At 45.1% G+C, this 24,320-nt stretch overlaps 1 protein-coding gene across 1 annotated transcript; it reads left to right on the top strand.

The window, feature by feature from the left end:
- The first annotated feature begins 309 nt into the window (after window positions 1-309).
- On the top strand, window positions 310-23,633 carry serpini1 (serpin peptidase inhibitor, clade I (neuroserpin), member 1). The gene is made up of 9 exons (XM_042063180.1): window positions 310-527; window positions 13,915-14,185; window positions 14,537-14,767; window positions 15,414-15,608; window positions 20,271-20,475; window positions 20,877-20,986; window positions 21,984-22,070; window positions 22,501-22,590; window positions 22,835-23,633. Exons 2-9 carry the CDS (start codon window positions 13,933-13,935, stop codon window positions 22,909-22,911), a joined length of 1,248 nt encoding a protein of 415 aa, XP_041919114.1. The 5' UTR covers window positions 310-527; window positions 13,915-13,932; the 3' UTR covers window positions 22,912-23,633.
- Window positions 23,634-24,320: the final 687 nt, after the last annotated feature.

Raw genomic sequence — 24,320 nt, 5'->3', positions numbered from 1 at the left:
CACCATACTTGAAGCCCATGCGTTGTGAGAGGAAATACGGCCAAAATTGTAGTCTTTTTACAAATGGAGATTGTAGAGTGACACTATTCCGCATGACTTCTAAAACTACATGCTCCAGATACATTTGTTGGAAGCTCCTATTGGTTAATTTAGACTAGATTGGCAGCTGCGTAAACAAATTACTTTACTGTCACTATTAATAAAAATAAGCTTCACGAATATTAGATTATTTAAGTGTTTGCTGGCTATTTGTTAGCCGAAATATATTTATTTCATTTGCAGCAGAGGAAAATGCCATTTACATGAGATAATTCTTACTCCATAGCAAAAACAATGAAAAAGGAACCTATGGGTGAGGAGAGATAGAAGGCTAGTCCATGGAATCAGAGACAACCAATCAACAATCGCAGAGGGACGGACCTGCTGTGAAAATATTAAACTGAGTGAACAACCTGCCGCGGCGACGAAGAGGACAAGACAGGCAACGCACGCGTAGTAGACTACAGCATCACTTACTATATCATTCGGTAAGATGTGTTTTCTTTTACATTTTGTAAAATGTAATGTGGTAATTTAATTTCATTAACGAGATATGTTAAGGTTGTTATCCAGGTAGGTTAATAGACAAGGTTATAATATTGTGTGTGAGGACTGAAGCAGTTCAAGTTTATTCATTTTATCGCATGAGGATGTCATCGATGACACAACGAATGAAAAAGTATCACCTTATTATTGTCTTTTTATTGAAATATTAAGTCATCTTATGCAGCCATAGTGTGTCCTTTTTAATGTTATTCCTCAAATATGAAACGAATCGCACAGTTGTTGGCTTTCATTCATTCTAGCTTACATATGCTACAGATGTTTTTAAAGTATAGCCTAAGAAGAGCTCATTTTAGTTCAATATCTTTGCAAAACTATGTTATATTGCTACTATCAAGTGTAAAGCCTAATTCCCTACGCTTGCTTATATGAAGCTGATCAGGAGCGTGTATGGGGCGGGACACTCCGAAGCGTCGATATAAAGCGTCGATAATGGGGGGAAATAAAGGCATTTGCTTGTAATTGTTAATTTTTGACGTAGACTGGAGTAGGCCTATATATTTGTCTAATTAACTTTCTATCACATCGACTCCACATCTTCATCCTAATCTTGATCAATATCAAATATTCCTCTTCAAAATCTCCATGGCAGTTATCGGTTGCCCAGTGTCTTTGATGACAGTTCTCTGGTATTTTTTTTAGCATTCTCCTCCCGTTATCAGCTCACCGTATCTGCATTAACTTCATTTCAAAGATTCAATGCTTGGAAGTCGAACAGAGCAACACTGAGGAATAGCTTACAACTGCAGGAGGCAGACCGCATGCGTGCACATCTGGCTGTGGGGACTGAACGTGTGCCCAAAGACGGATGACAGTTTCTTTTCCTTGAAGACCTGTTTTAATGCCTCTGATTCTGTGGAATTAAATCTCACAGCCTGTCCCCTAACAGATTGGGAAATTACACATATGTCCTTCAAATGCTATAATGCCCATGGGATTAACATGAATTGGAGAACATTATGATGTGTGTGTGTGTGTGTGTGTGTGTGTGTATGAGAGAGAGAGTTTATAAAAAATATATATTGTCAGATAGAGAGTGGTGAAATATTCTCACCAAAATGTCCTCAATTAGGCTCTGGTTTACGGGGGCAGCCGTGGCCTACTGGTTAGTGCTTCGGACTTGTAACCGGAGGGTTGCCTGTTCGAACCCCGACCAGTAGGCACGGCTGAAGTGCCCTTGAGCAAGGCACCTAACCCCTCACTGCTCCCAGTGCGCCGCTGTTGTTGCAGGCAGCTTACTGCGCCGGGATTAGTGTGTGCTTCACCTCACTCTGTGTTCACTGTGTGCTGAGTGTGTTTCACTAATTCACGGATTGGTATAAATTCAGAGACCAAATTTCCCTCGCGGCATCAAACCGGAGGGAACCATTCCCTATGGTTTTGTCATTTCCTAAGGCAACACTCTCCCAGATATACACACAAACACATTCACAAATGTGAACACACACACACATGCACACACACAGTCTGGGGTCAGCACCTATCAGCGCAGATATTGATCTCTGGATTGATTGCTGCAGCACAGGGCTGCGACTTGCTAATTTGTAGGGATGACTGCCAGCCGTAGTAGGAATCCTTCACTCATCATCACCATACACCAACATCTGCATGTTCCCTCCTTCCTCTACACCCTGTATTGTGTACAGATTGAATGGCCTTTCCCTTTATGATCTTTGGTATGGGTTGAACAGGTATGCAGGTCTTTAATCTACCCTTTGACCTTTATATAGCGGGCGATCTAATTACAGGTGAACTGTGTCATATCATTCCTGCAGTGGGCACCTGAACTTGTGGAGGGAATGTGTTGTGGAGGAGGATTGTTGCCCTGCATGCTGCTCTAGGTTGCTGTGCTCATGAGCTCGAGGAACCCTGGCACGCAGGTTTCTGTTTGATGGGTGGGATGGGTGTGGCAGAGGCAATCTTTGCTCCCCTCTGGTTGAATGGCTCCTTTCTTTGTGTGGCTGTTAGCAGGGATTAATAACCCGGTGACCCCCTGGGGAGAGGAATGGCATGGGATCCCTGAAGGAGCTCGCATGACTCAAACATCCGGTTTATTACTTCACCAGTGGCCACCATGGCATTATTTATGCCATGTGGGCAGTGCCAATTATCATGCACAGTGAGCTCTACTAGTTTTTTTATGGTTCTATGTGGAATCTAGGAAAAGAAAGCTTTTATTACTATCATGAAACTGATTGTGTGCCACTGCTACACTGAGATGCTAGATCTCTTGATAACAAGCCTGAGTCATTCCTTTGGGTCTCAGAAAAGGAGAATGCAGTACTATTCAGGGCTTGATTGGTTTTAGCCTCTCCATAGGTGTGTGACATCAAGCATTGCATCATGGGTATTTTCATGAGCATTCCATTCCTGAGATTGACCTGGTCAATCGACATATTTGAACGACATATTTGGTTACAACAGTGTGCAACAATGTGCAGCAGGCTTTTGAGGTAGTTTTCTCTTGTTTGGAGGGTGTGTCAGAGGTGCTATCCTATCAGCATTGACGTATACAAAACCCACCCGATTAAAAAGGTGGTGAGCACAGGATATCCATCTAAAGTATTTTACAAATGAAAGATTATAATGTAAAGCTAAAAAGAAAATGAAACCTATATTTCATCGATTTCATCAGACTTCATCATACTTTAGCCTTCGCATAGCACTTGCATAAAAAACGGTGTTCAACGCAGCACTGTTTGCATTGAATTGTACAATTTGCAATGCTTTGCCCGTCGTGAATTCACCACTGAACTGAGAGCTCTATCAGGTCATAACCTTCTATATTCAGCAGCTGCTTATTGATTGGACTTCAATTAGGTTTAAAACCCAGGGGGAGTGTACTTAAGCTATTACCTAGATTTGTATTTGCAGTTGTGGTACTGAGGGATGAGCTGGGTGGTGGTAGGGACTTGAGGTCGAGTTGAGTCTGTGTGTGTGTGACGAAGGCAGAACAGGCGGGGGCAACTGAGCAAGCGTTAATGTGGATCTCTCTCAGTGTGGGAGATGCCAGCTGATTGCTATTCACTGGGCTTTCGCATTGCATTGACACACAGCCTGTGCTTCAGAATGTGCTTTCTCTCATCAGATCCTTCTCTCTCTCTCTCTCTCTCCCTCTCTCTCTCTCTCTCACACTCTCTGTCTTACACACATGAATACACTCACATGTAAATATGCACACAGAGGCAGCTTTAGGATGAGCACATTGTCATGTTTCATGAATAAAGAAAGCTCCAGCTCATCATTCTGTCAGTCAGGTGGCGGCAGTTCCCAGTCTCATCTGTACATATCAGCAGAGTTCTGACGGGATTCTGATGCGCTGTGTGGGATAAACACCCCAAAAGCACTGACAGAGACTGCAGGAGGGAGAGAATGTGAGTAGGAATACGGAATCGCCCAAACAGAGACAAATTGATTTTAAGCACATGCTTCATGCACATCCTGACTGGCATAAAGTGGTTTTCCTAACCATGATGCGGTTTCTGCACTGTCAGACGTTATGTTTATGGGGAGGATTAGTGTGTTCCAACCAGCACCTCTTTGGCTCTGTGACAAATAAACATGAAGAGGCTTATATGTGTTTTTATTTTTTGCCCTTCTCTCCAATGTGATGAACGACGGCACTGCCAGAATCCTGTCTCTATGTCCCTCCCAGCTGGTCTCCCCCTTCTCCCCTCCTCTCCTCCTCTTCCATCACTCTACCTCTCCTCTCTTCTCCTCTCCTCCTCCCCTTTTCTCCCACACAGATTCACACTCATTATCAATACCTCCCTCACTAATTTCCTCCCGCCCCTCTTTTCTCATCTTCATCTTTCATCTCTCTCTCCCTCCATCCCTAAACTGGGAGATTGTGTGAATGTATGTGGTCTCCCTGAGGGATGCTGAGAACAATGGGGTAATTTTAGATCAATTTGATGGTAATGACTGTGTGTGTGTGTAGTCATTCTAGTTGTGTGTTTTTGTATATGTCTGTTTCTTATCAGCGCTGAGAGAATGCATAGACTGAAAGACTAAGGTCTGCTATAATATTGCTATCTGATGATAATTTTGATACCATAGATTTAATAGAGACCCAGTCAGACCAATAGTATGAAAAATCAGGAACAGAGTTTATTTAAAGGGAGAGACAGCATGACTTCACCTAAAGATCCATCAGCTGCTCTAACTAGACAGGGAAATAGTTAGGGTTTAAGTATCCTTCCAGGCTGACGGGAGATGGCGTTGGTCATCCCATCTCACGTGGACTACACTGAATCAGACCCTGATTAGTGGCAACCTGGCAATCCGGAGCAGATAGCTACTGACGCAGCCATGTAAAACAGTGAAACACTGACAAAGTCGTAATATTCCCGCTTAACAGTCACACACAGATATACACAGGGACAGTACAGATTTCATACAGTCATTACATAGAATCATACTTTTAGTATCAAAGTGACCCACTAATGAGAAATGCAGAACATTAAACCACATATTGGAATATTGGACATAATGCAGAACATTAAACCATATATTGGAATATTGGACATAATGTTCTATTCCACTTTCTCTCATATCTCAGTAAGTAAGAATTAATGAAAATGATGGCACGTAGACACACACACACACACACACACACACACACATACACACGTGCAAGGGCATAGTGTTCATATATTCTTAAGTCCACATAATTGGGTTTGACACCTTTCCACTTGTAATTCTTTGCAGTGGCTCACAGCTCCTCCATGTGTCCGCGGAATGGCAAGCTGCTGAGATGCTTTGAAGGGCGCTTGTACGCCTGAAGACTGCAGTCGTCACCCACACGAGAATGATGCATCAGCTTCCAATTTTGTGTCAGCTCACTGGCAATCAAACCCTCTGCTCTGCTGCCTTCATGCTTCCGCTTCTGGGGAAAGGGTGCATGGCTGACAGGAGCCTAGCAAACCCTGGTTATCTCTTCCTCAGAGATGAAGTTATGGGCACAGAGGAAGAGGATGCCAGTAGAGAGAAAAAGCTAGGTAGAGAGATGGACAGATAGATAGAAGGAGAGAGTCTTACCCAGGGCTTGAAAACGAAATTATTTTTCAAACGTTCCGTTCCGAACGGTTCAGGTAGGCCTATGTTTAACGTTTTCGTTCTTGCATGCGTTCCGCCACAAACATATCGGTCCTGAACCGGTTCGGAACGCAAAATATCGTTCGTTCTTAAAGTTCCGGCAGTGTTTGGCGGGCCTATCAAGTCTATTTTTGTGGACTTTACCTTAGATGAGACGTAGGGGAGAGCCGGGACGATTGAAACACGGGACGAATGAAACAATCCAGTTTTCTCCGAGTGTGATGATGATAGACAGACGTCCTTCGGTCAAAACATAGAGCATGTTAACCTCCTTCTATCAGCCAAATATCTTCCTGCTATGTCATTTTATCACGGAGTGATAAACGAGTTTTGATGCGCAAAAGTAAACTTCATTAGTGGTTACATTTTTTCGATTATCAATGAGTGTTTTTCATTTAAAGGTTTGACGTAATGCTTATTCAGTAGACCATTTAGTGTTCTCCACAATCCCAGACTTTCATATCGCATGCTTGTTTACATGGAAAGCAAATCAAGCTGTAGTGACATATGTCTGTGTCGGGACGATTGAAACACGTGTTTCAATCGTCCCGACCAGGCTGTAACTCCATGTATTTTAATTAAATGCACAAATAGGTGTGTTTAAACAATTATTTATGGAGGTAAGACATAGAAAAACAGTTTTAGGAAGATGAAAATACATTTGGGCCCACCAGATAGGGGGTTGAGTTTCCCCATGTTATCCTATGGAGACTGACGGCCGGTGGGTCGTTAAGCCTACTTATTTGGATGTGCATTGGCCTAACCCACCTAAAAACCTAGTGAAACGACATTTTCAACAATATAAACATGATATAAATGGGAAAGCTTACCGTTCTAGCTATAAACATGGCAGAATCATCCACTTCTATTAGATATTAGATATTTCAAAAACCGCTGCATACACGCTTCATGATGATGGCAATGAGTTGTTAACAGACATGCACAAAGACGTATAGCCCTGCAACAATATATCTAAAATAAAAACTTTTGGGAGTACCATTCATGATAACGGTTTTGTTCAAAGCTGAAAATGCATCTGTATTTGACAGAGGACAGATGTAGGTTAGGTTAGATGTAGGTGACCAAATATTAGCTTTCTGTGTGGTACGATCGCTATGTAAATTACGTTTAATTAAAAAGTGTTTCAACTGTCCCGGCTCTCCCCTACTCATTATTTCCCCTTGATTTAGCCTACCGTAGCTATGCCCAAAAATAATAAATCACAGGCAGCATCCAAAAACATTCAGATGGGCTATCCATCCCATAGCCAGACTTACTGTAGGCCTAACCTATGCCTATAAATAATGTCTTATCAAAAATATTTCTGGATACGTGCTAAACTCCTTACCTGATTGTAGCCTAAGTTTTATCCATATGGAGATCTTCAAAGGCTTGCGCTATAATTCCAACCCTGTTTATAAACGAACCTGTCTGTTGCTGACAAGGCCTATCTCATATTTCCCGTTTAACTCTTCTACATAGAATAGGCTACAATTGCGCAAACATTTCAAATCCAGACTTTAAAAACAACAAGGCGTGGACAGGCAAAATAGGCTATTACGCATAGGCTACAAACAATTTCCAAATCCGTTTCAGTAGCCTACGCTACGAGCTGGCCTAAGATCCGAAGTGGCAGACGGATAGGTTACATTACAACAGCAAGACAAAATATACACATTTGGACCAAAGGTCCATTTATTCTTTTTTTTTTTTTTTTTTTCAAACTGCAGAAATCAAATTATTAGGCTGTTCGCCTACAGTAGTTGGCTACATAGCGGCTTGTTAGCTCACATTAACAGTGTAGATGCGGGCTTGTTTTTCGCACAACCGGAAATAGTCTCCCTGACATAGGATATGCTTTTGTGAAATTTTATAAAATATATAGAGAACAAAAAAAAAACCGTTATTAACCGGTTTTGTGGATTTCAGAATAACGTTTCTGTTCCGGAACAGTTGAAGATCATTTTGTTTTCGTTTCCATTTCTGCTCCTCGTAAAATTCCGTAAAATTCCGTTCGTTTTCGGTTTTCGTTTTCGTTCCTTGAACCGGTTCGGAGCCCTGGTCTTACCAAAGTATTGGAGGGTCTTGTTTTGCCAAAGTCTCGGAGGGCCTTATTTCATTCGAAAGGATGCATGTTTCTAATGTAGTAATTTGCATGAGCGATGCAAGCTACATATAAAAATCAGTTTAGACTAGTAGATATAAAGTGGTACACTAGGTATCACCTGAAGCCGTGATAGGGACACAGATCTTTGGCTGTGTGTACATTACATAAGGCTTGAGAATATATTTCTGTTCTGAGTCCTGTGTTGATCTCAGCATCCTGGTCTCTCCTGCGGTGCGTCTCTGGTGCTGCTCCTCCACCTGTTCTCCCCTGTGTTCCCTCTCCTCCTCTCTTCCTCTCCTCCTCTCTTCCCCTCTCTGCCAGCCTCTCCCTTCATCTTTCCCCTCGTAAGCCCTTGTGTTTCCTTTTTTATCTCTGCTGTTCTGTCTCCTCTGTTCTCTCATCAGGTCCCTCTGTGCCTCCCTTTTCTACTCTTTCTTCTTCTCTTCCCTCTTCCCTCTCCCTGTTCTACTTTATCTGTCACTTGCTGTATCCTTTGTTTCCCATACATCTCTCTCTCTCTCTCTCTCTCTCTCTCTCTCTCTCTCTCTGTACCCTGTCTTTTTCTCTATCTCCCTGTCCCCACTCCCTCTGCTAGTGGTGTGCTGTGGAAGCAAAGGGACACAAATTCTCTCCCTCTCTCTCTATCTCTCTGTCTCTCTCTCTCTCTCTCTATTCTTCTCTGTCCCCCTCTCTGCTAGTTGTGTGCTGTGGAAGCAAAGGACACAAATTCTCTCTTTCTCTCTCTCTAACTCTCTCTCTCTCTCTCTCTCTCTCTCTCTCTATTCCCTCTCTGCTCGTGGTGTTCTGTGGAGTGCACCGTGGCTGGTGCAGAGCCAGTGCTCAGTAGGCTTGTGTCAGCCCTGAAGTAGAGCATAATTAAACCTGACCGGCTCTGGTGGCAGGCCCCCTGTTCCCTCATCACTCCTCTCCCTCTGCTCCTCCTCTCCTCTCCTCCTCTCCTCCCCTCTCCTTTCCTCTCCTCTCCTCTCCTCTCCTCTCTCCGCTCCTCTCACTCATCACATGGCTCTTTAGCTACCCAACCAGCCTTCCTCTCTACATCACTCCTCTATGGCGCCACTGGAGGAGCAGAGATGTGTGCAGGGAGAGGGAGGTGCTGGTAAGATTGGTGTTATCTGGGCTGTCCTGTCTAGAGCGGGAGTGGGGTGGGGGGAGGGGGCTGATGGATGGGATGGAGAGAGAGAGATAGAGACAGAGAGAGAGAGAGAGAGAGAGAGAGAAAAGGGACACAAGAGGACTAGCTCGGCACTGTTGTGTTGGTTGTGTTGTAGATGTCTGTGCGTGTGTGCACTCACTTGTACATGTCTTTGTGTGTGTAAGAGCTTTCATGTGTATGTATATGTGTGTGTCAGTAGTGGCTTTGAGAGGCTAAGTGACTAGGAAAGGCAACATTTCCCAGAGCAGAGAAGATGGTGTGAGAGTCTCTCCGGTTACGAAAGAAAAGTAGAGCACATCAATTTCCCCTACCCACAGCTCCACTCGTCCCCCTCATCACTCTCTCTCTCCTTACTCATACACCTGGCATGCGTCTCTCCACTGGGTGTTCTCAGGCTGCGTATTTTGACTCTCCGCTGACCTGAGCGAGTGGGCAGCACTGTAGCAGGCCCATTTGGCCTGCGCTGAGGCTCTGGGGCGAGGGACTGGAGGCAGACTGGGACTCGGCCCGGAGCTGTGGCTCTCTGAGCCGTGATGTGAGGGGCCTGCAGATGGAGGCCCAGTATGCAGCAAGCCCTGATGGGTCCCCTCTCTCCACACACGCACAGGGAGAGCAGAGGGACAGTGGGCACTCTCACACAATGTCCTCTAAAGCACAAAATAGATACAGTGGAACCTCCGTTTCAACGGGCGTAGTATCTGCAGTTTCAGCTATCTGTGGTTCAACACAATATGAAGTGGATTATTATGGAAATAAACTGTTTATGTTATAAATTTGTTGCCACTCCACACTGTCACGCTTAACTTACATGTGTTGTGTCTTTTTGTGCATCTCATTTCTCATGTAAGTGTCCTTGACTCCTCCATCCTCGCTGCGTTCTTTCCTTGTTTCCAACAAATGGAGAGGCTATGATGTAGGGCTGACAAAGGAGGTAGGAATGAAGGAAAGATGGAATGAATGGAGGACTAGTGAAGAATCGATATTCACCCCCTGTAATTGCTCCATCCAGAATGAATCAAAAGCATCAGAAATCCATTCATTCTAGTGCCTACACTCATGTAACATGATATTATAATTATGACCACCGCGAAGCGGCGTATAGGTCATATAGGTTTAGTCAAATTTTTTTTTTTTTTTTTTTTTTTTTTTTTTTGCATGTCCAAATTTCCGCTTCCACTGTAAGACCGGGGTACACAAAACTTGGTGGGCATGTAACCCCACATGGATAGCATGGAACCTCCTGTTTTTGTTTTGATCTGTAGCCCCCCCGCTGGCTGACATGGTCAAAACTGCACGAATTTGAAAGTGTAGGATCATTATGACACCCTCCGAATGCATGCCAAATTTTGTGGACTTTCGTTCATTGGGGGCCTTACAGTAAAATAATTTATGTGTACATTTAGTGACCGTACACCAACAAGGATTCCCGGGACACTGAAAGACCGGGCTACACGAAACTTGGTGGGCATGTAACCCCACATGGATAGCATGGAACAATCGCTTTTCGTTTTGATCTGTAGCCCCCCCCCCACTGGACTGGACCCCCCGAAAGGAGGGTAGGGCAGACACAGTTTTCTGTGAATATCTTGAGAACCGTAGGGCCTAGGATGACCAATTTTTTGCGTATGTTTGCCTCCAGGGGTCATGTAAACCCATTCCATATGCACACATGTGCATAAACAGATACACACGCACACACATACATTCACAGTAATCCTAAGTATGATCATATACATACTCACACAGTAGACATATATACGCATGCATGCACATGCACACACACAGGCACATAAACAGGCAAACACACACATGCACGCACACACACCCACCCACACACCCACACACACATAAACATAAACATGTACACGCACACATGCACACAATTCAAGAATTTCTCAGAATTATGAACAGGCAAGATGGGGGTGGGGTTGTATAAAATGTATATTACATGTGAAATCTATGAACTAATCATGTTTTGGTACTTGTTGTCTAGCAGATACCAGTGAGAATTGAGTGTGCATAATGCAATTCAGTGAGACAGTTAGAATCATATACGCCTTTCAGTGTGACTTATTTTTGTGGAAAACATGTGCTGGACTAGGCGGCGGTCATATTTTGTACCGCTCTGCGGTACATCTAGTTGTTTTTATATTAGTGCAGTATACATAGTAGCCTATGTTTTTTCATGTGCATGTTTCATGTGCAATGAAACTTAGACACGTTATATATGGTGATGGTGGTATGGCTACTATCTGCAGCTTCAGCTATCTGCGGAAGGTCTTGGAATGGATCCTCTGCAGAAACAAGGGTTCCACTGTATCTATATTTAGATCTATAGTTATATTAGTGATTTGAAACAGATTACTCCTAAATTGTGTGTGTGTGTGTGTGTGTGTGTGTGTGTGTGTGTGTTTGTGTGTCTGTGTGAAAAATGGAAGGACTGAAGTAGGCCAATTTCTTTTATTTGATGCAAGGAGAAGATAACACCTCCTACACACCTTCTGTTTCCATCACCACCTGTGTGTGTGTGTGTGTGTGTGTGTGTGTGTGTGTGTGTGTGTGTGTGTCTGTGCGTGTGTAAGGGGGAAAGTAAACTGTGCGTGTTTGTGTGTGAGGAATGAGTAATGCTTCAATACTTCTCCTCCCGGCTGCAGCTCAGTGTGATTGACACAGAGGCAGATTTTAGGAGTTGGCTCTCTCGTGAGGCTTCTCCGTCTGACTGGGTTAGCAGAGTTGCCGGAACTCGGTTGGACAGCGCTCAGGTCAAGCGCAGACTGCAGCGCCGCTGGCAGCCATAGCAACAGGGGCCCGGAACAGATCATCAGACAGAGCTCGGATATTTTCAGGTGTGACTGGGCCTCGCCCGTCAAGCCGCCCACCTCTGGTTTCCTCGTCCGGTCACGACTGGGCAGCTGCCGGCCTCAGAAGGAGCCACTAGACGAGAGCTCCTCTTACACAGCCCACGTGAGGTGGCGCACGTGTCCAGCATTATGCCCGCACCTTTCTCAAGGACATTCTAGATACGATACGAGAAACGCGGCTATCAGTGCGCCTCAGAAAGATGGCTGGGTGAGGGTGGACAGGTGGCATTTGGCAGAATTTTAATGGCCGTCTATTCTGGTTGCTGTCATTTCTGCCCTATGACAGAATGTAAGACAATAAACTACTTTTTCTAGATCTATTTCTAGCCATCTTACTATTTTTGCTGCTGTCAGTTCTTTTCAAAATGGCTGTACCTGTCTTTATCATCAGAAAGGATATTCAGTGCCCTAGGCCATGACAGAGTTTTTTTGTCTCTTTTTTTCCTGTGGAGCACCTGAATGTGTAAACCCCACTGCTGTTGCTGTGAATCACTAGAGGGGAGTTGGGGAGAGGCGGAGGTGGGCTTCAGAGTGGCCACTGAGGTGCAATGTCCTTTCAGGCAGAGTGCGGTCAATGGGAGCCCCTAGAAAAGCATGCAGCACTCACTGTACACACACAGTGGAGTAAACAAGCACACGGACAATGGGCTGCTGCAGCTATTGCTGAGGTGTGGGACACACAGGACCTAAACACACGATGGACACGTGGCTGTGCACGCACATGCGCACACACACATACACACAAACAGACACACACACATGCACACACACACACACACAAACACATACACACATGCGCACACACACATACACATACACATACACACACATACACACAAACAGACACACACACACATGCACACACACACATACACACAAACAGACACACACAAACACACACACACACACACACACACACACACACACACACACATACAAACACATACACACAAACAGACACACACACACACACACATGCAGACGCACACACACATACACACGCACACACACACGCACATACACAAGCACACAAACAGACACACACACACACACATGCACATACACATACACACACACACACATATGCACATACACACACACACATACGCACATACACACACACACACACACGCACATACAGTACACATACACACACACATACAAGCACACACACACACACACACACACACACATACACACACACACATACACACACGCACATACACACACACACATACACACGCACACACACACACATACGCACATATGTGCACATCCTGCTACCCCCTCTTTCCCCCACTGCCTTTCACCCCTCCCTGCCGCTCAAAACACGCATAGCAGAGCACACACTCCTGGTTTCTTTGTTTGTGCAGAAAACAATGTTGCCAGGCAACCGCACAGGAGCAGAGGGATGGAGTGTTGGTGTATGAAAAGGTGTGTTTGTGTGTGTACGTATGTGTCTGTGCACACGCAGATGCTGTCATGCGTGTGTGTGTGTATGTGTGTGTGTGTGTGTGTGTGTGTGTGTGTGTGTGTAAGGGGGAAAGTAAACTCCCCCTCTTCAGACCTCGTGTGCTGTGGGTAATGTGTGTTGAGGCGGTGGTTGGGGAAAGGATATTGAGGGGGGAGCGTTGGGGAGGAGGCTGCTCAATCATTCATGGCACACATGCTGGGTGAGGCTGCAGATTCACTGATGCGAAAGCTCAGTCACAGACCCACAAAACCGCTGAGCCACACACCATTATGGCCACTTTCACAACTGCTCCCAAAATGACACAGACATCGTGGAGGGCAATATCCTTGATAAGATAGCTGTGTAACTGTATAGCCATTGTGGAGGGCATTATCCTTGATAAGATGGCTGTATGAAAATACTGAGACTTATTTGTTAGATATGGGGTAGCAACTTACAGCTAAGATATGGTTGTAAATGGATTTGTTTTTGTTTTTGTTTACTGCTATTGTTTTTTTCCTCATTCAGCTCTACTCTCTTTCTGTGTGTCTCTCTTTCTCTGTTTCTCTTTCTTTCTGTTTTTCTCACTGTCTCTTTCTCGTTTCCTCTCCTCCCCCAGAGCCCCCTCGTGTGGACGATGCTGGCTCTCGGACTCTTGCCCCTGCTGCTGCTGCAGGTGTGCCATGGTTGGGCGATGGACGTTCCCGAGGACGTGACCGCCGAGTTCTCTGTTAGACTGTACCACCAGCTGCAGGCGATGGGGGGAGACGACAACATCATCTTCTCCCCCCTAAGCGTGGCACTGGGCCTGGGCATGGTGCAGCTGGGGGCCCGGGGAGCCTCCCTGGCTGAGATCCGACAGGCCATGGGTTACAGCCACTTCAGAGATGGTAGAGCTTACATGCACGCTTTACACCAACACACACACACACACACACACAAACTACCTCCAGCAGCTAGATGTACATTGGTGTTCTGTGATCTTGGAGTACATGGATCGTTTGCAGTGCCCATCACCACAAGTAGTTTTGGAGTCCTGTTTCCATGATATTTAATTTACATTTAATTCATTAAATATCATTTTAATTGCATACCAGTGTCCTAATTTTCAAAGATACTTTCTATTTTGGTCATGTCCTCATGCCAACCAAAGCCATTCCGTTTCTACATGGCCTGTTGTAATGAATCCAACTCCTTCACTCCCCCTCTTTATCCCTCGCTCCCTCTCTCCTCCCCTGCAGATGAGGAGCTGTCTCTCCTGCGGAACCTGACCCAGGCGCTGTCGGCCCGTGAGGAGCAGTACGTGCTGAAGCTGGCCAACTCCCTCTTCCTGCAGCAGGGCGTCCACTTCAACCCGGACTTCCTGCACCTCATGAAGAAGTACTTCCGGGCCGAGGTGGAGACGGTGGACTTCAGCGAGTCGGCGGCCGTGGCCGAGCGCATCAACGGCTGGGTGGAGAACCACACCGAGAGTGAGTAGAGCAAAGGAGAAGAGAGGAGAGCGGGCGGCACAGAGACTGGAGCTGACTTTGGAACAGCTCTGAGAAAGTCCTGCATGGATCCATACCAGATCCACCCAGGCTAGAGCTGATCCAGAGTCAGCTGATTGAGTCAGTGGGGCAGGCAGGTCAGATACCAGCTCTGGACCCCATGTTCCGCAGCAGATCCATACCAGATCTCCCCCACAGTCTTGAAGAAAAAAGTGAATATCTTTCCCGGATGGAAAGCAGCCGTGAGCTGGCTCTCTCGTTCCGGTAGGCCTGAATTAATTTCCTAATTTCCGCTCAGATATCCTCAAAATTGGGGGATTATCCTCCTTATTCCCTCACAGTCCTTGGGATTTTACAAATGCGAAAGATGCTTAGAGAGAGTGAGAGATGAATATGAATCCCACCTGTTTAAATCTCATACCGCCCCGCATGCACGCACGCACACACACACGCACACACACACACACACACACACACACACACACATACACACACACACACACACACGCACACACAGTCACACACATATTCACAGGCACCACACATGCCTGCTTTGTTGATTACATCCAATAACAAATGGGCTTTGTATTAGTGTCTCATTACACTCTCTGGTCTCCGGTGTGTGCAGGTAAGATCAAGGAGCTGCTGTCGGCAGACGACTTCAGCAGCGTGACGCGGCTGACGCTGGTCAACGCTGTCTACTTCCGGGGCAGCTGGAAGAACCAGTTCCGGCCGGAGAACACACGCACCTTCTCCTTCAGCAAGGATGACGGCAGCGAGGTCCAGACCCTCATGATGTACCAGCAAGGGGACTTCTACTACGGTGGGTCCAGTGGGCTGTGAATATGAACATGAACAGTGTTACAGTGAATGTGAATATGAAATGATGGAAAGAAGGGAAGGAACGATGTTAACAGAGGAAAGGTTTTGAAGAAATGCCACCTTGATGGATTGAATGAGTAAAAAGTGATTGAATGGCAGATGGCACATGTTGCTCTAGAGGGGAATCATGTGCCAGAGGCAGGGACAGTGTCCAGAAGATGTTACCCAGCGCCCTGATTTGACCTCATTGTTATTCATGAGCATAAAAGGCAATGGATGTGGTCACTCAAGCACCCAGTGTTATTTCTTATAATTACATTTGCGTTGTTGGTTAACTTTGTTGAATGCACAGAATGCTGCACAGTGTTTTCCACTCATTACATTTCCCCAGAGGACGCTTGTAAATGTGTAGCAGTGGGGTGTGGAGACTAGAGTCTCCCTGCAGCTCTGGTCATTGTGCATTGAATTGTTTTAACTACGCAGCTCCAGGGTTTGTATGGTTCGCTGGAATCATATCAGTGTTCGCCAAAGGGATAAAGTGTGTGTTGGTGTGTTGGGTCTGCAGAAAAGGGTGTGTGTGTGTGTGTGTGTGTGTGTGTGTGTGTGTGGCTATGTTCTTTTGTTTAGTGCTAATATCAGTGTATATTGTACTTGAATCTGAATGCCTCCTCTTCTGCTTCAAGAGTGGATATTGAGAGGATATTGAGAGCTCAAAGACAGTGGAGTTATAGTATGAAGCCCAACACAATATATACACATAATGGTATCTGCTTCTCTCTGTATCACTCACACATTGTTATTTCTATTCACTTCATCATTTCATCATTTATTTCATTTTCTGTGTCATTTCAGTTTCATTTCTCAGCCCACTGTGTCCGTGTCATTGTGTGGTTACTATCTGTGTGTAAGAGTATGGACAATGTATAGGGTAATGTGGAGAGAGAGAGAGAGAGAGAGAGAGAGAGAGGGAGAGAGAGAGAGAGAGAGAGAAACTGTTAGGATGTGTAGCTGTGAGGTGAGGGTATTATTTGCTCAAACCCAATGTTTTTGTTTTCATTGTTTACAGCTTTTTGTATTTATGTGTTTATGTGTATAGTCATATTTGTTTACATTATCACATTATCACATTATTCATTTTTCTGTAAGATCTAATGCAGCATACTTAAGGACACATTAACCCAGTCATGTAAGGTGTTACAAGGGTGAATTTATTAGTAATAAGAAGAAGAAGAAGAAGAAGAAAAAAAAAATAGAAACAGCAACAATAATAATGATAATGGTAACAATTCAAATAATGATGATAATAGAACAATAATTATAAAAATAATCTAAATAATAATAATAATAATAACAATAAAAAGATAACAATAAATGGACATGTTTTCATAGATAAATGGATATCCATCAATCCACTGCTTCTGTTCCTCGCTGTAAAAGTTCACTCCTCTCGATGACAGAGAGAGCATGGCCCACAAAGAGCTGGCTGACAAGCTTTGGTACCAGAGTGAGGCCTCTCACAGATGGACTTGGTCCTGCCATTGAGGGATGTGGCTGAATTAACCACATCAGGATGCCCAGACAACTGATTGGACTGATTGGATGTGGATCCTGCAAGCGAGAACAAGCGTCCAGGCAGCTACTGGGAACCAGGAACCGATCCTTCTCCACTCCTTACCTCCAGAGGTACACTATGTGATCAGCATGGACCATGGCTGAGTGGTGCCATCTAAAGAAAGAGCTTATAAAGTTCAGATCACTTCAAGTAAAACAGGGACAATTTACAGATTTTATTTTCTTTCTAGAAGGATCACACTATACCTTGCTTGTCATGTGCACTGCAGTCCAGGCACTTCCTGGTGACCCTTGCAGCCTCCTCTCTCTGCCTCTGGGCCTCTCTCTTCATAGCCTCTCTCTCTGCCCTCTGTGAGGGAGAGATGGGCTTGGAGACTTCCTGGCAGTGGATAGACCGTGGCACCACTGGAAAGGCTTGATGAAGGTCCTCGGCCATCAGGATGTCCAGAGAACCGACTGGATGTGGATCCTGTAAGCGAAAACAAGCGTCCAGGCAGCTCCTGGGAACCGGGAACCGATCCTCCTCGACTGCACTCAACAGTGGCTCTACATGCCACATGACGGGGAGATGTATGCGGTCAGCAAGCACACTGCAGTCCAGGCTCTTGCAGGTGACCCTTGCAGCCTCCTCTCTCAGCCTCTGGGCTTCTCTCTTCATAGCCTCTCTCTCTTCCCTCTGTGAGGGAGAGATGGGCTTGGAGACTTCTCGGCAGTGGACAGAGGTGACCAGCATGAACTGTGGCTGAGTGGTACCATCTAAAGGAAGAACTTACAAAGTTCAGAACACTTAAAGTGATACAGGGACATTTTACAGATTTTTTTCCTGCAAATGAAGGATCACACTTGCTTGTCATGTGCACTGCAGTCCAGGCACTTCCTGGTGACCCTTGCAGCCTCCTCTCTCTGCCTCTGGGCCTCTCTCTTCATAGCCTCTCTCTCTGCCCTCTGTGAGGGAGAGATGGGCTTGGACACTTCCTGGCAGTGGATAGACCGTGGCACCACTGGAAAGGCTTGATGAAGGTCCTCGGCCATCAGGATGTCCAGAGAACCGACTGGATGTGGATTCTGTAAGCGAAAACAAGCGTCCAGGCAGCTACTGGGAACCAGGAACCGATCCTCCTCTATACCTTGCTTGTCATGGAATCCATTTTGTGAAGAATTCACAAAATAATCAAAAGTCATCGCCATCCTATAAATTTAAATGAGCAGTATCTCTTACAAATGAAAGCAGTGTTGCGGTCTGTATGTGGTAAGTGAAAAGTGACGTTCTACATTCTACCTTGAACATTCTACATTCTATGATGAACATTCTACCCTTACATGCTACATCAGTGATGATGTCACAGCATTTAGGACTTTCAAGATCCCATATCTCATACATTCAGCCATTGTACACTGAAGAGAGAAAATAAATAAATTATTTTCTGTTTGCTCCCAAATTCTTAAAATAAATGAAAGCATCTGAGATGTAGTTGCTTTTGAATTTGACTTTTCTTTTCAGATGTCTTTGCCATTTCTTTAAGCAGGTTAATATGTATTTGTGTTGAATGTATGTGTGCTTGTTTTCATTGACCCTTATCTCTGGTTGTCTGCTTCTCAGAGTAGAACTCTCTCAGTTCTACTGATTGCCTTCTCGCTGCTGTCCTGCTGCCTCCAGTGTGCTGTAGTCCACTGGAACCATAGCGATCCAGTTGACTGAGCTCAGGATAAAGTGCGTGTTGGTGTGTTGGGTCTGTTTTGAGGGCAGAAAAGTGTGTGTGTGAGTGTGTGAGTGTGTGTGTGTGTGTGTGTGTGTGTGTGTGAGAGAGAGAGAGAGAAAGAGAGAAAGAGAGAGAGAGAGATGCGAGCCCTGGTGATAGTCATTGAGGCATGGAGGGCCTGCAGACACATAATATAATACAGCTAGTTCATTTGTATGAGGGCTCTGCTCCAAGTTAATGGTGAAAGAAATCAGAGGACATGCTGTATTTTGGTACCATCCTCATAGCAGCACAGCAGTGTGCATATGTGAATTTGAATCAACATGTGTGTGTTTGTGTGTGTGTGAGTGTGCGTGTGTGTGTGTTTGTATGTGTGTTTTCATCTTTCCATCGTAGTATGTGTATGAGTTTGTGTGTGAGTGTGTGTGTGTGTGTGTGTGTGTGTGTGTGTGTGTGTGTGTGTGTGTGTTTGTGTGTGTGCATGTGTGTGTGTGTGTGTGTGTAATCCTGTTCTCCCTGCCTCTCGCTGATCCCCCTCTTGTTTCCTCCCTTGTCTGTGTGCTTGTAAGTCACCTGGCAGCTGTGGGCTGCTGCAGCACAAGAGGCTGCTGTGTAGTGGAGGTGGAGCTCCTGTGTGCTGGGAGCACCTCTGGGCCTAATCGGGCTCCAGATGATCTCTCTCTCTCTCTCTCTCTCTCTCTCTCTCTCTCTCTCTCTCTCTCTCTCTCTCTCTCTCTCTCTCTCTCTCTCTCTCTCTCTCTTTATCTCCTCTCATCCCCCCATTCCTTTGTTCTCTGTCTCTCTATCCCTCTTTTGCCACAAAAACATGAAAGCTTGCAGATGTGCTCCTGCTGTGCTGACTCCTCCATACACCCCGTCCTGCATTCATCACCACAATAAGGAGCTGGATTACTCCCTCACAGCTATAGCACAGTCCCTCACACACAGCTCACACAGCTCAGTCACGCCACATACACCACATGTTCACACCACACACAGTCACTCACACACACACACACACCACACACATGGCATATAATCACATCACACACTTGTCCCCTGTCTGCCAAAAGCATATTGAAATAGCCCTAACCCATCAATATCAGTTGTGTTTCAGTAGAGATGCGCCACACTTGCTCCCAGACATAGATTAGACAACACAAGCTTTCCCTCGCTCACTTAGACTCACATGCTCTCCGGCAGACTAATTAACTGCACTCTCCAACACACACGCACACACACACATCCTCTGTGTCTCATCATTGCCCGAACTGTCCTCTTATAAGCTCTGTTCTAAGCCGTACACTAACACACTCGCAACTAACTACACAATGCCTGCATTGCTTCAGTAGGCTAGCACTGACCAGCCCCACCTCCTCCTCCGTCCACAGGCGAGTTCAGTGACGGCAGCACGGAGGCTGGCGGCGTGTACCAGGTGCTGGAGATGCCCTACGAGGGCGAGGACATGGGCATGATGATCGTGCTGCCCAGGCAGGAGGTGCCCCTGGCCACCCTGGAGCCCATCATCAAAGCCCCTCTGCTGGAAGAGTGGGCCAACAACGTCAAGAGGCAGAAGGTGGAGATCTACCTGCCCAGGTAGAACGGACACACGCCAGTGGCTGCACATGAGGAGGCCAGTGCTGCATTTGCCAGAGTTCAGGAGTTATTATTAACTATATTTGCAGTTTGGGATAATGGCCCAAGACAAAACACCATGTTCTCTTAGCTCAAGCATTATGAGATGTATTGGAGGAGAACTCTCTTGACTTGAATCACAATTCACAACTCTCACCCACACAACCAAATTGTTAGTCTACTTAGCTAAAGGCAATATGTCTGAACAAACGGCACTGGAGCATTGCTTTCCTGCCGACACTAACTGGTGCAGTTCCTAAGTGCCTAAGTTCCTGTGGTAGCTATTGACATTTTAATAGGTTGAGGTCCTATCTCTCTCTCTCTCTCTCTGTGTGTGTGTGTGCATGTGTGTGTTATGGCAGATTCAAGGTGGAGCAAAAGATTGACCTGAGGGATACACTGCAAGAATTGGGCATCCAGAACATTTTCACCAAGGATGCAGACCTCTCTGGCATTACCACTGACATGGCTGGTAGCTATTAAACACACACACCCACACACACACACACACACACACACACACACACACACACACACACACATATATATAAAGACACATCATAATGTTCTCCAACTCTCCCAACCTAAATCCACTATACTGCACTGTGTACTTGTCCAGTGCAGGAGGCTGAAGTGACAGTTTAATTACAGGAAATGCCTGCCGCTGGCTTCCTGCAGTGCTACAGTGCAGCTCTGGCTCTGGCCTGATATGTCCTCTAAAAATACTGGCCTGATTGCTTTTATCTGCTGCGGCTGTGCGCCCCCCAGCCGTCCCCCCTCAGCTCCACTGGCCCCTCAACCGGCTCTAATGATAGCCTCCCTTCAAAGGTTAGGTGATAATGGCACAGAAAGGCAAGGCTACCTGAAGGAAATCGGAGCTGACACATGTTATGAGACATTTTTCAAGAATTCCCTTGATGACGCATGGGGCCACATCAGCCAACATTAAAAATAAACAGAGGCAGATTAAACAGACATACAAAATGTTCTTGATGGATGAGGTGTCTTAGGCTGCTTGTTTTGTACACGGCTCTACCCCGCCAAGCAGTGCTGTGTTGGCCATGTAATCCCTTTTTGATCAGGGAATGTGAGTGATTAGCAGCAGGCCGGGTTTGAATTGTCTCATCAAACGGGATTGTGTCCTTGTGAGCCACCCTCTTAGTCAGTCAGATGGATGGCAGTCTTTAAGAACACACACACACGTATAAACGCCCCCACTCTCACTCTCTCTCTCACTCTCTCTCTCTCTCTCTCTCTCTCTCTCTCTCTCTCTCTCTCTCACACACATTCAAACACACACACACACACACACACACACACACACACACAGTCTCACTCTGACATATTCACAGGCACCACACATGCCTGCTTTGTTAATTACATCCAATAACAAATGGGCTGCCAGGCCAGGCCAGCGTCCCTGCTCTCCATCTGTCCTTTCCATGACGGTGTCCTCTCTGCCGTTTCAGATGGGAAGGATCTGTTTGTGGGGAAGGCCGTGCAGAAGGCGTACCTGGAGGTGTCCGAGGAAGGGGCTGAGGGTGCTGCTGGGTCAGGTAAAAGCCTTGCTCTCATCTGCCATCTGTCATCTCCCTCCCATCTCTAAATGGACTACATTTAGAAAATTAGAAACTACAATTCTCATGTCAATCTGACTTTCTCTGTTTTCGCTGGGCTTTTTCATGTAACTGACCCTTAGCCCTTAGTGCTATCTCTCCTCTCAACTCTGTCTGTGCTTAGTTACCATTTGTGCCGTTTTCTTTTTTTTTTTTAAAAGCCATTGTCATTAGACTATTTACATGTATAAATGTTGGATTCTCAACAGCAGCAAATGCTAACAGTGCCCCCTCCTGTTGGCAGTTAGCTATGGTCCTCTGGGGTATATAAGGGGTACAGTATGTTGGCCCCAGCATGGAAAGGCATGTGAGCTAGTGTCTGAGGAGTCGTCCTACCGATAATGTGTCGTGTGTAATATCTACCCTGCAGGTATGATTGCGCTCACAAGGAATCTAGTGCTATATCCCCAGGTTATGGCAGACCATCCATTCTTCTTCATCATCAGAAGCAGAAAGACAGGTATGGGCTTCTGTAAACACACACACACAGAGCAGTTGCCTTTACCACCTGGAAACACGTAATACATGCTTGAATAAGTAATGCAATGACTGTTATCTAACTGAACTCAAGTTGCCACTCACCCTACCAATTAACTTCTGACACATGCTGACATGACTAAAAAAAGAAAGAAAAAACATATTATTTAGAACATATAAAAACAGCCCCCTCTGAAAGAATAATTCACACTTCCCATTTTCTCCAGGCTCCATTGTTTTCATGGGTAGAGTCATGAGCCCTGAGGTCATCGAATCCAGCATCCAGGACTTCGACTCTGTCTAACCTCCTTGGTTTAAACCTAACATGTTGATTGTGTTCGTACTGTAAAGAGTCTCAGAGCCTCAAAAGCACTCCACCTCACGACACACAGTAGTCTCTCTCTCTGTCATCACTTGCCATGGTTTTATAACCTTATCACAACACATACAATATACTCTATAACATGATAAACGTGATGGTGTTTTGATATGCCGAGATTTACCCGATGGGGGATGGAGAGTGCTGTAAATATACTGTATGGATGAGGTGAAGGTCGCGGTGACCTTGAGCAGTGAGGGAGCAGGACACAACATATCCATCCATGGATTAACCTCCATCTCTGTGTTTCAGTAGGAGCCTCACAGGCCAGGCACTCACATACTCTGCAACAACTCATTTCTTTTCTTGTATATTTGCTACTGTATCAGGTAGAGGTCGTAGATATTTATTGTGAAATTATTAAAAACAGATGTGAGCAGTATTCTAATTAATCACTTTTTGGAATCTCTAATTAAATTGAAACTTTCTCTTTCTCTTTTTCTCTCTCTCTCTCTCTTTTCTTCTCTTCATTTCTTTTAGTACAGTTAAACTGAGATATATGCCTTATGAGTTTCTGCTGCAGCGTGTACAGGTCAATAAAGAGGTCATCATGCCAACGTGGCATTTCATGTACAGGGATTTCAAAAAAGAACTAAGAGCACCAGCTGTATTCACTCTTTTGAGAAATAAACATGAATGTGTAGACACCCATTTTGTCATTGTGTTGATTATGTTATAATAACTGAAAAACTGTACTGCTTATGGGAATAACATACTTAACCAAAGCAATGATTTGCCATTCGTTAGGAACATCTGATCATAAATCCGTAATGTCACTGAATGACGACAGCTGTGAATGACACAATATTGAACTACTGACCTAGTGCACAGAAAGGTTAATACAGTAGGTGGGTTTTTTTTCTGAAGTTAATAATAAATAATTCAATAAAATATTAAATTGACATGAATAATAATAATAATTAAATGGGATAGAGTCCATGTTATACATTACAGTAGGCATGTCCATGTTGAGCTGTCTGGCCTGAGGGAAATAGCTATTCCATTTTCTCTGTCTGAGTTTTGGCCATCGAACTGCAGAAGCACTTGCCTGACTTCAACAAACTGAACAGACAGTTACTGGTATGGGTGGAGTCATTTAGGATTTTAGTGGCTCCATTCTTTCATCGACTGATGTTTAAATCATACAGGCAGGGATGTAGTGGTAAAACAAGAGGTTGAATATTAATTAAGGTAAATATGAATTCTGTGATCACAGTGAGGTGGACTGTGCCATGCGATATTGGATTTTTTAAAAAGGCATTCAGAACATGTTTGGTGATGGTGGAGGAGGTTATTGTCCAATGTTTCTAACAAAACCAGTGCTATTAAATGGT

This window comes from Alosa sapidissima, chromosome 15 (genome assembly GCF_018492685.1).
Source record: "Alosa sapidissima isolate fAloSap1 chromosome 15, fAloSap1.pri, whole genome shotgun sequence".
NCBI lineage: Eukaryota > Metazoa > Chordata > Actinopteri > Clupeiformes > Clupeidae > Alosa > Alosa sapidissima.
Note: the sequence above shows the minus strand (reverse complement) of the source record. Positions and strands in the feature narration are given on the sequence as shown.

What these genes read in the sequence shown, in the direction of transcription:
- serpini1 (XM_042063180.1), top strand. Translation starts at nt 13,933, where the DNA reads ATGCTGGCTCTCGGACTCTTGCCCCTGCTGCTGCTGCAGGTGTGCCAT. An exon ending in GGTGGAGAACCACACCGAGA is followed by an intron (nt 14,768 to 15,413) that starts GTGAGTAGAGCA and finishes CGGTGTGTGCAG; the next exon opens with GTAAGATCAAGGAGCTGCTG. An exon ending in GTGGAGATCTACCTGCCCAG is followed by an intron (nt 20,476 to 20,876) that starts GTAGAACGGACA and finishes GTGTTATGGCAG; the next exon opens with ATTCAAGGTGGAGCAAAAGA.